Source organism: Gastrolobium bilobum, unplaced genomic scaffold, assembly GCF_033153095.1.
Source record: "Gastrolobium bilobum isolate Gb01-03AN ecotype WA unplaced genomic scaffold, APGP_CSIRO_Gbil_v1 utg11051, whole genome shotgun sequence".
Classification (NCBI taxonomy): Eukaryota; Viridiplantae; Streptophyta; class Magnoliopsida; order Fabales; family Fabaceae; genus Gastrolobium; species Gastrolobium bilobum.
In genome coordinates, this window is record NW_026898573.1 from 66,335 (window position 1) to 78,510 (window position 12,176).

At 31.9% G+C, this 12,176-nt stretch overlaps 1 protein-coding gene across 4 annotated transcripts; it reads right to left on the minus strand.

The window, feature by feature from the left end:
• Window positions 1–391: 391 nt before the first annotated feature.
• LOC133317470 (uncharacterized) lies at window positions 392–7,371 on the minus strand. 4 transcript variants are annotated; one of them, XM_061519338.1, is made up of 5 exons: window positions 7,207–7,371; window positions 5,919–5,994; window positions 5,519–5,766; window positions 4,755–4,881; window positions 392–524 (listed from the first exon to the last, which is right to left on the minus strand). In XM_061519338.1, exons 3-5 carry the CDS (start codon window positions 5,629–5,631, stop codon window positions 405–407), a joined length of 360 nt encoding a protein of 119 aa, XP_061375322.1. In that variant the 5' UTR covers window positions 5,632–5,766; window positions 5,919–5,994; window positions 7,207–7,371; the 3' UTR covers window positions 392–404. The 4 variants fall into 4 exon arrangements, 3 of the variants coding, with proteins under 3 accessions (XP_061375322.1, XP_061375323.1, XP_061375324.1); XM_061519339.1 differs by having other exon boundaries at window positions 7,133–7,371; XM_061519340.1 differs by lacking the exon at window positions 7,207–7,371 and adding an exon at window positions 6,842–7,119.
• Window positions 7,372–12,176: the final 4,805 nt, after the last annotated feature.

The window sequence follows — 12,176 nt, forward strand, 5'->3', positions numbered from 1 at the left end:
ATTATGAAAAGATAAATACGTAAATTAAATTACACTTGTGAAATGTTTATTTTCACACCATGAACTATAAAATCGAACCTTGTCTAAATAGTAAAATGAAAACAAAATCAATAGCAAGCATGCTTGAAATTACAAATCCTGATAATTGATTTGTTTTGTATTTGTTATTAATCTAAATTAATTTGATTTCGTTAGATTTAATTTATTTTACATTTAATTAACTGAATTGACGATTTTGACTCTGTTAATTTATTCATTTTTCTTATTTTAATTAACTAAGGACAATAAAATAATATTTCTATTTATGCCAAAAAGAAGTAAAATTATTAAAACAAAATGAATTCTATTCATCTTTAATGATCGGTCCAGTTCAATATGAATTGACCAATATGGACTAGGCTCAATCACACATGATTGAAGAGTGAAGATTTTGGATTAGGTAAAGTGTTTCGTGGGATGAAGATTTCTACTTTGCGGTTAGTTGATGTTGAGCTCCTTTGGCGCGATGACTCTGGTTGGGGTACCTGCAATAATACTCCGACACTCAAGTCAATATCAATACTAGGCTTATGTTATATTTTTACTGAAATTAGATTATTGTACCTAGAAGTATACCCCTTGTTTATATAGCAAGTCTTCTGCCGCCATTGATAGGCAGTATGCCTTCTGATTGGTTGTTTCTAGGCTGCAGACTTATCTGCCTCAGTTGATGCCTTTCTGGCTATACTCCTATATGATAGACTGCCTTCTTAGAGTAGTGGCAAGCTGGAATTGTCTTTTATAATACCCCAAACTTAAGCATTTAATTGATTAATTTTAATTAAATAATTAAGCATATTTTAGTGAGTAAAATTAAGTATAAGGCTTAATTAAATGAATCTGAGTCACTTGGAGTTAAAAAGTGTACTCAGTGAAAATTAAGGGGTATAAATGGGTACAGGAAAAAGTGCCCAAAATATAAAAATAAAAATGAAAATATTCCTAGAATAATATTCCAGACTTTTGGGTAAAGTTTGGTAATTTATGGAGTTGAATAGATAGATGAACCAATACCCACATAAGCCACTTAACATAAGTTAAATGACCAAAGCTACTAAAAGAGCCCCATTTTCCCACCCAACCCGTCGAGCAAACAGAGGAGAAGAAGAAGAAGAAGAAGAAGAAGAAAGGGAGGGAGAAGAAGAGAGAGAGGAGGGAGGAAACCTTGACCGTTTTAAGTGATTCAAAAGCCTAAATCGCTTAGAATCTCGCCCTCTTTCATAATCCTAGCTTAGTTTTGAGTGGGGAGCATTGTGAAGAGAGATATTGCCTCTCAAAAATTCGGCCCTTTGTGAGATTTTGGGGTTTTGGGAATTTCTACCTCCATGGGAGCTTGAGGAACGCTCCTTGCTTGGTTGTGCAACCATTGGTGGTAAGATTCTACCCCTTGAACCTTATTTTCATGGAAAATTGCATGAGTTAGGGTTTATGAATAGTGTTTTAGGGTTTTTATGAAATGTTGAGTAGATTGGCTATGTTCAAGGAAGAATGAGGCTTAGAGTATGTTGAGAAAAATGCTATGAATGACATTTAATCGGTAGAAATGAGTTTATAGTGTTATTTTAGTATGCTTTGATGTTTGGAGAAATCTAGGCTTGGAATTATGGATTTCCTTGCATTGTTAGCATTGTTTGATTGTATTCCTTGTGTTGATAGGATTGAGGCAAGAGGACCAAGTGGAGTGACCAACCCTTGGGGTTGTGTGCAATTGAGGAAAGCTCAAGAGCAAGGTAAACCTTTGGACCTTGTGGTTGATCCCATTGAGTGTTCCACCATACTCCGTTGAGGAGAAATGGTTTATGAGATGTGATATGTAATTATGATAGTAATTGTATGCTCATGCATTGATACATGTTATGATTGATTGATGATTATTGGTTGATGTTTGATTGTTTAAGAGTAATTGAGGAATGGTTATAGAAGTAGCAATAATGAATGAGGTACTGGTTGAGGATTGTGATTGAGGTTATGAGTGATAGTATTATGATCAGGATGATTGGTAGGAACTTCCCTTGGAAACAGCCCTATGTGGATCTCCATGTGGTTAGAGCCTAAGAGGAACAGCCCTATGTGGATCCCTCTTGGAGGTTCCTAGATTGAGGAAAGGACTTCCCTTGGAAACAGCCCTAGGTGGATCTCCATGTGGTAAGAGCCTAAGAGAAACAGCCCTTTGAGGATCTCTCTTGGAATAGATTGAGGAAAGGACTTCCCTTGGAAACAACCCTATGTGGATCTCCATGTGGTAAGAGCCTAAGAGAAACAGCCCTTAGTGGATCTCTCTTGGAAGTCCATGTGATGCTTGTTGATAAGAATGTGTTAAGCTATTATGATTATGTGTACATCGAAAGTGAACCTTAGGGTGGAGTGATCTCCAAGGACCTCTGGTTTACTGTGATATATTCGTATATCTCACCCCGTGTTGTGGGGCATCATTTCAGGTACTGATAGAGGTGAGGTTGATCGAGGCAAGAAGCATGAGTAGATTGTACCTAATAGCTGGACATGTTGAGTTGCATGCCATTTAGCATTGCTATATGTATATTTTGATGCCACATGATGTATTTTGGAGGACTTAGTGCATGATCATTGTAGTAGTAATGGGTATCTGATACATGGTTACTTGCTTTGATCATGTTCCTTTTGTAGCTAAGTCCTTTGGCATGTATATGAGATTTGTAATTAAGACATGATGTAATATTGTAAGTAATGAAGATATTTGTGTATGATGCTTACTGTAAGTTAAATGCATGAATGTATTTTATGTATTGGATTGTTGAGCTGGAAATCATATTAGGTACCTAGTTCTAAATTGGGAAATGTTGAGAAAACAAAGTTATGCTGCCCAAATTTTAGTACAAGCCATGAGGAAAAGGGCATGCATGTCCCTTTAGATGTGTTTGTATTATGCAAGAACTAAGAACCATTTATGGAGAGGAATTTATATGATAGATTTGGACCGTGGTGTATGTATGGAAGTTGTAGATATTTTTCTAAGCTTTCCATAGAGACCAATGTTGTGTAAATTGGACAAGTACAACTCTAGTTAGAGGTAAAATACTAAGAATTGGTGAAACCTTCAGGACTTTGGCGCACCTGGCTCCAAACTTGGCGCACCGCGCACCATTGTGCTTGGAAGCTTCTGTTTCGTGGCGCAAATCGCGCCGGCGTTGGCGCAAATCGCGCCGGGATCACCAGCTGGCGCACCTGGCGCCAACCTTGGCGCCTCCAGCGCCATAGTGATCGAGAGCTTCTGTTTCGTTGACGCCCGCCGCGCCACATCTGGCGCCGGTCGCGCCGGGATCAGCAGGATTCGCGCACGCGTTTCGTAGAAAACCCATAACTTGGGCTACAGTGCTCCGATTTGAGCGCGGTTTGAACCCACGCGTCGCTAACGAAGAGATCCACAATATAGTAGAAGTTGTGAAATAAATAAGAAGTAAATTAATGGTTTAAAAATAGAATAAGAACATGATGTTAAGCTTGATTTATTTGATTCCGCAAGGTAATATGGTTATGATCACGCAATTGGATATTTTAAATTCGGCGTCGTTTTAAAAAGAAATATTTATCCGGATTTTTAATTGAGCCAAATGTGATTGTAACTGCGCTTAATATCATAATGCGATGTTAACAAACCGGTTCTAGAAAGGGGTGTTACATCTTTCGTATACTGCCTTATAGCGCGGTGAATATTACTCTATTATAGGATCTTTCCTTAGTTCTTAAGTCATATAAGGCGGTTAGGCGCAATGATGTCATTGCGCCTTCGGGTCTTCATGCGCGATGGAGACATTGCACATCTCATTGAGTCTGTATGTTTCTGGGCCTATTCTGGGCTTTAACCATTTATGGGCTTTATCCAGATCAAGTATGTTTCAAATATAAAAATTAATTTATAAACCAATTCAAATTCTTTTTTATAAGTGATTCTAAACATGAGAGTCAATTCCTAAATTCAACCAATTCTATTTACTTTAAAAAAGAATCAAATCATTTTCCTATTTTAGTAATTTCAATTACAACTCAAAATAACTCTAGAAAAGAAAAGATCCAACGCACATGGGCCATGGCACATATAGATTATCATTCACTTAACATGCTTAAAAGAACCGAATCGATCTCATGATAACTATGCATGGCCAAGTATGGTAAATGACAAAAAAGATTAAACACTTCAGTTGTCCATCATGTTCTTCTGATTTCCTTGTTTGCTTTTCTTTTTCAATTGTTTTCCTGTTTGCATTTTAATGCAGCTTAAAATCCCCGACAACTTTACGCGTTTGGATTTGTTTTATCAAGTATTTTAGTTAATTATGTTACCCGTATTTTATATTAAGTTCAGGAAATCAAATTTTAATCAAAATTTTCAGATATAGATAAAAAAAATTAATTTTTTTATCAGTTATATTACATAATGTCAATTTTATTCCATAGTTTTTTTCTTATCAATAATTTCATTCTACAAATTTATTGAGATACCATTAGTTTCTTCTTTCAAAAATTTGATTATTATTATTATTAATATTATTTTTCAAAATTATTAAATAATATAACAACACATTATATACAAGTAAAAAGAGTTTATATTGATAGGGTTAAAATTCCATCGGACATTGGTTATTAGCCTAAATTTTTATTAATGATGGATCCAAGAAATTTTATGAAGTGGGACAAATTATTATATATTATCAAATTATGAATACAAATTTTAATACCTGTAGCTCAACAGAATGTACAGATGCCAAAGCCACTCGCAATTTGTAGTTTCCATTGGTATTTACATAATCAAGATTGAAATTAATTTGCCATGTGGTTCCTTGGTACGTGTTATTGTCTTTCTTCCTGCAGAACAGCAAAGGAAGCTGATTGAGACATTAATCTGAGAGAGAGAGAGAGGGAGGGGGGAGCGCAACAGGGACAGAGGGAGACTTTATTCAATATTTTTACTGGGATTTCAAATTAGCATACTTTAATGTCTAGTTCAGTTGTGGCTACTACAAGGAGGTTGCCTTCAAATTCTGGTGCTTTTGCTATGACCAAGCACTTCTTTTCCAACCAATATTGATGCTTATGATCAGTATTGGAGTTGCTTTCATTGTTATTTTTCCTGACTGGATCTGTGATATTATTAGCTGTTCTGATAAGTGGTCTGATATATTTCTATTCTAGCATTCTGTATCTGTTCTGTTAGTTATTGCTTCAAAAACTAACATCTGCTACACTGCTACTCTAGCTTGTTGGTTGATTCATTAATAAAAACACGAATTTTAGTGCTCTATTAGCATATGGTACATTATAGAGAACTGTAGATTCTACCTTTTATTTTTAAAATTTATGGTTTAGTAAATTTTACTTACACTGCTGCACTAAACAAGATTGACATAACCAAACCACCGCTACATTGAGCCATCAATATTAAAGCTAAATGTTATAATTAGCAAAAATTTGATACAAAGGGAGGATCATGAAACATACTTACTCTTTCCATAAGCTCAGAGTAATCAATAGGAAAGGTACATCAGTCTCAATAGAGTCACCATTGCTATCTCCCGAAACAGAACAAGTTGCTAATTTTTGATTTTCGGATACCATTGAAGAAGCAGTAACTCCTCTAATTCCGACAAGCCCACCATACCATAACCTAGGCTATGAGTATGTCATTAAATATTAATTACCCACCTCAACAGTATGCTGCAGGTCACTATTGGGCTTAATTTTGGGAATTCCCTGAAGTTAAAAACAGATAAAATAAAAATGATTTAGAAACAAAGGACCACAAAAAAAGGACCACAACAAAGTTATTAAAAAATGACTTCCAATTGTATTGTAAATAAGATAAAATACAAAGTACTTAAATAGGAAAAGCTCAGATAACTCACATCATCAGCACAATCCGGTTTATCAATATGATCCGGGACAAACAGTTTACTAGATATGTGATATGGCCGCAGCGTCCTTCCAAGAGCAGAAATGAAATTTTGGTTTCAACAAATAAATGAACAATTAGCAACAGACTGCGAAAATTTTTTGTAAATTTTATGCTACAAACATCTAAGATACTAAAACTATAAAAGCATCAATGAGAAGGGGAACATGGAAAAACAAAAAGGGATGCTTATAAATAAAGTTGAATGGCCATATCTCACAGTCTTTCTTTCTCTTCTTTTCCTTTTAACTTGGAGCAACTAGTAATTTTTTGCTACTTGATTCAGAGAGTCACATGCAATTATCTGGATTGGGGATAAAACCTCACATACTTCTCTAAGAAACGAAAATTTTAATGTAAGAATTAAATTTCGTCTTTGCAAGAGAGAGAAAACTTATATAACAGGAACCAAATTGGATGTATAAATAAAAACCATTATGATAACGTAAGACAAGTGTCTAGAATAGTGTAATTAGAGGTTTGTAATTTTTTTTAACATTCTTGGCATCTAAATGCATATAACTCAGAAGTAACAGTGACTTTGTATAAAAGAAAATTAAAAAAAAAAACAGAAGTAACGGTGACTGATTCTCCACACTAAATTTCAGTGTGTTACTAGCTTAGTTTCACATAGGGAAACTTGCAAAGAGAAAAACTAGCATTTTTGGGAGGGAGTCCTTGGAAGCGTAACACAAACCTTCTAAATAAAATTCTACAACCTAAAGAAATAGTAAACTAGAGCTGACAAGTCCCTAGGAACCCAACATACAGATTTTAATGCTGTCTCTAACTAAGGCAATTATAAATTTCAGAACCATATCAAGTGACATAGACATATCAAGCATGCCAGACAAGCCATTAATAATTAATAAATACCATCTGAACTAATGTAAAACTTCCAATTGCAGAGTCCCATCATTTTAGGTCATGCTCTATAGCATCCTTTGATAAGAACCACCGCCCCTAGCTTTGGTGCTCTAGCAAATCGACATTACTAAAAATCACAAAAAGCAAAAATCGCAAAGATATTCACAGTTTAACATCATTTTTAATCAAAGTTTAATCTCATTCTGCGAAGCTGAACAGTTTAAAAAATTATTTCTACAAAGTCGAACCCTAATTTTCAGTGAATCTGAATTCGAGTTTCTGAGAAAGCTGAGGACCTACCACCTCCCGAACCCGGTTCACCGCTTCTCTGACGGAATTGTCAAAATTGTCAATGATAGATACACTAAACCCACCTTTTGAGAAGCTGAACCACTGTGTGAGTGCCGATGAAGCCAGCACCACCCGTCACCAGAATCGTTTGGGATGACGACACCATTTTTGAGACTCGCACAAAAGAGAATGAGATAAGAGTTTGAGGAAAGCGTTGGAGTTAGAGAGAATGGAAACGATCAGTTATTTATTTGGTAAATGGATAGTTGGGGATGTTTATTTCGTATCCTTTTTAAACTTTTCACCGTTACCTATATACACTATACTGCATATTTTGGGGATGTTTATGTGGTATCCTTTTTAAACGTAGCTAAACTATCGTGCCTAAGTAGCGTTTTTCTTGTAGTGTATCATCATATGTTACACTAATTAAAAAATATATATAAAAGGTAATTATGGTCCGTATATCAAAAAAATATATTAAAGGAGATGGAATTTGCAGTGACCAATGACAGCATGGAGCGCAAATGAGAGTGTGAGATTATGTTGCAACATTATTAAACTCGGATTGATCATAAACTCAAGTAAGATGTTAGGTCAATAAATCATTGCTTCAATCAATAAATTATTGGTCGAATTAATTAAACTGAATTCATATAATAATATATAATAAATATAAAATTAAAAGCATTATGTTAAATAAAAAAAAGTTTATCTACATGTAAAAGTTGCAGGAATGAAAATGAAGTGGAAAGATAGAAAAGAATTTTAATTTTAACAAATTATTCTCATCATAATATAAAAAGTATCCAAAATTGGTCAGGTGTATAGAATAAGATACACTTCATTTTTTACTTTTTTACTTCTATATTTTTTATGTATTAAATAACTCTTTAAGTGATTTTCACATATACGACATCAATTTTCAATAGGAAAGAATAGTATTTATTATGGAAGAGATAATCGCGCATATGGTGAGAGATAACTGTGCACAATAGAGATTAAAAACTAAAAGGATAATATGTGTGCAATAACAATAAAAGAAGTAGGATTTCAAACCAAGTATGTACGTGTAGAAGTTAAACTTTTTTTTTAAGTAGAAATTTAAAGAAATCTTCATTCAACTTCTTCTAACCACTTTATTTTCGGAACACAGCTCTAAAGATTACTTCTTCGTTAAAATAACAAATGCTTTTGGACTATGCCATTAGAAAAAGGACGAGACGAGACTAATAGGGAGCCTTTTTTTTTACAAGAATTTGCATTACTCAATGATCGAACCTGAGCGATGCAAACTTCTAGCTAGGCGTTCCAACTCAGCAGTTGAGCTATCTCTAGGAGTTGTAGAATTTAACTTTTTATCTATAAAAAAGAATTACTTTTAGTGAATACAATTCATATTTAATAAAGTATTTGGAATCCATTGTGTGGTTCTAAGCACCCTATTTTCTCACTTCTTAGGGGTAATAGGATTGGGATTTCAAAGGATTTTAATGGATTATTTTCGGACAAAAAAATCCGTTAGTATTTGATTAGAATTTTAATAGATTAAAAAAAAGTCACGTGGTATTCGATTAGGATTTTAAAGGATTATTTTAGAATCCGTCCAAATCTGTTGGTATTCAATCAGGATTTTAAACAATAGAATCACAATATCGTGGTATTCAAAAATTCGACGATTTTAATGAATTTTCTATTGGTGTGGATTTCGTGAGATTTTTTAGTGAAAAATATAAATAAGATGTCTCTCTCACAATCTTACCATAACCCCTAGGATTTCTTGAGATTCTTATACTGCAGTGTTGTTTTCTTCTTCCTTTGACAGGTTGACTGCTCGAAATTGGGTTCCGCCATAGGAGCTTCATCAAAACTAAAAAAAAAACGTATTTTTGAGCGATTTTCATCACAAAACAACCCAGAAACAACATTAAATCAACGAGATTTAAATATAATCTATCTCAAAAATAACATATTTTTGAGAAAAATTTTGAAAGTTTAAAAAGTGATTTTTCAAGCTATGGGTCGCAGTTTTTTTGGAAGAAAAACGTATGATTTTTGTATTAAAAATAACATAAAACAGTGAAAAAATAACATGGGAACTAAAACCCTCAAACCAATTTTTCGTTTTACATCAATCAAACAATATCAATTTAAAGAAAGATTGAAACTTTCATAATATGAACCCTATATTTCGTAACAATACTTTCATGAACGAAATTCCTTCACTATAGGAAACGTTCTCAAACAATTTTTGTGTCAATACATAACTAAAAACTTGTTTCTTATCGATTGAAAAAAATTTGAGAAATTTTCTAAATTTTCATGTAATTAAACCCAAAATTTCATATTCAAAATTTTCGTAGAATATTCAATGAAAATATGTATATGATATATGGTTAGAAAACTCTCATCACGTAAAACAAAAACCCCAAGGTTTTCATGATCAATTGCAAAAAATTCCAAACGAAATTTTATCATGAACTTTAGATTCTATATGCAAATTTAGAATTATTTTTATAATTAAAAAAATTGGGTCTTATAATCATATATGCATAACTTTGATAACAAATGAAGAAGATAATTTTTAACCCATTAGATATGTAAAAAGCTGTTGTTTAGTAATTTTGAATATTTGTTAAAAATTATATTATGTTTTACTGATTGAGAAAATTATATTAGATTTTACTTTTTTTTATTAATTTCATTGCATTTCTTTGTTATTTTTTTATGGGAAATATTATACTTACAACTTATTTGTGTTTACAACCTTTTACAACCATATCTTAACCGTTGATTTTCGTCAATCAATAGTTATTATTTTCGCAAATCAAACTCATTAAATAATATTTAATTTGGAAGTTAACCGTTGATATATGGTTATTATTTTCGCAAATCAAACTCAAACTCATTGAAAAAATTATATTAGATTTTATTGATATGTGGAGAGTTGTTGCTTAGTAATTTTTTAGATAATTTTCAACCCATTGGTAAGTTTATTTATTTTTTATTAACATCATTGCATTTCTTTGTTATTTGTTTTTATTGACTCTTGTCATTTTGAATATTCGTTAAAAATTCATATAGTTTTTAAAAATCTTATAAATTCATATTGTCCTATCAAATCTTATAAATTCTATTAAAATCCTTTAAAATCCAATCCTATGAAATCTTGATTGTAAAAGAAGTCTTTTAAAAAAGTCTATAAAGTCTCTCCAATTCTAAAATGTCTTTTAAAATCTGTAGGATTTTTTATCTCAAAAAAGTCTTTTAAAATCCTAATCCAATACACCCCACTTAGCATTTCACCATATTAAAAGGGAGAATAAAATACCTTTTGAATCCTTAATAAATATCATGGAGACCAATTTAAATTCTTAGGAAAAAAATCGACTCATGGTTTATTTGAAATTCTAAATAGACACATATTAGTTCTTTTGAAGGATTAATGTAAATTTTCTTTATGTTTCAGATGGATCATAATTCCGACTAACTAAATCTATTTTGAATTTTAAAAGAACCATAAGTCAACTTTTTTTCTAAGGTATTAAAATATGCCTCATCATTTTTGTTGAGGATCCAAAAGATACTTACTAACAAAGGAAAGTAATATAGTACAAATTATGATCATATGTATAATTTTTTTTTTAAATTTCTTATGTTAGAAGAGATAAATTTATGTCGTATACACATAAAAATGTGTGGAATCTATATTTTCTCTTCTTCTTGTTTTTATCTCTTTCTATTTTTTCTCCAAATATGGATCTCACGTAATTTTATATGTGTGTAGAAGATAAATTTATCTCCTATTGATATAAAAAATAATAAATCAATGAAAAAATACAACCAAGCTCTGCAAGTCATTGAATTATTAAAATCACTTTTTTTTTTGTTCATAAAAACACATTTGGTTACTTATCGTCTTCATGCACGGAGTGGCTTCAAAAAATATTATCTCAAAAATAGTTATTGAAATCTCTTTTTAAACTTTGATATCCAGCCTATTTGGCATCTTTTATTTTTAAGTTAAAAATTATTTTTAAATTAAAATTAAAAAAAGTTGAGAAATAAAATTAAAAGCTGTTTGGAAGTTGCTTTGATGGTTTTAAAGAAAGAAAAATAAAAAATTTATTATTAGGAGAAATTATTAAGATAAATGATTAAATTTATAAATATAAATTTTGAGTAAGAGTAAAACTGTAAAATAAATATATGAAATTAAAAAGCTAGCATACATCTTAAAAGAAGGTTTTCTTGTGAATTTTTAGCTTTTAGCTTTTTTATTATAAAAAAAAACTCTTTATAATAATGAAAACTTTTGTTAGAGCATATTTAACTAAGCTTCTGTTTTTAATGAAAAGATAAACTGAAAAAAAGACATGCGAAAACACAGCTAGAGTTGGCTTCGACTACTAAATGCAATAATATTTTTTAAATAATTTTATAATTTTATTATAAGGAAAAACACTTCACTTATTATAGAAAAGGTATCTTATATTTACCTCATGTCAAAATCCGTGCTTTATTTTTTTTTAAATATGGAGCCCACTCTTTATTCTAGATGCAAAATAATAAAAATATGGGACCCACTCTTTATCAAAATTTCTCTTGAAGAAGTTTGAATACTGATCTGGATAAATATTACACAAATACAAGGCCCAAATCAAAGATCTTCACCATTAAGCAAAATCTTTAGTCAAAGAAGGCTGCAAATCTCATCTTTATCCCCAAACTCATGACAATCATCAAGCTGCACAATATTAATGGTCTTATGACAGCAAGCTCCACAACAATAAAGAGCTTATCTCATCAAGCTCCTCAACATTAAACATGGCAGCTCTATTACTTTGCCTCCAAGACAAAGCAAACCTGATCACTAAGTAACATCTCCCAAGCTGCTCATATGTCCATTATAAATACATACCTATTGACACAAAGGTAATCATCTTCTTCCACATAATTGAAACCTGCTTGAACCATAACTGACTTGAGTGTCGGAGTGTCTTGCAGGTACACCCCTCATCTCGTTCCATTGAAGACTCATGGGTTAAAGCTG

Excerpts from the sequence above, each read along its gene's own strand:
- LOC133317470 (XM_061519338.1), bottom strand. The coding sequence starts at position 5,631 with ATGGTATCCGAAAATCAAAAATTAGCAACTTGTTCTGTTTCGGGAGAT. Across the intron at positions 4,882-5,518 it reads ACTCTGAGCTTATGGAAAGA|GAAGAAAGACAATAACACGT; the intron begins GTAAGTATGTTT and ends GCTGTTCTGCAG. Across the intron at positions 525-4,754 it reads TACATTCTGTTGAGCTACAG|GTACCCCAACCAGAGTCATC; the intron begins GTATTAAAATTT and ends GTATTATTGCAG.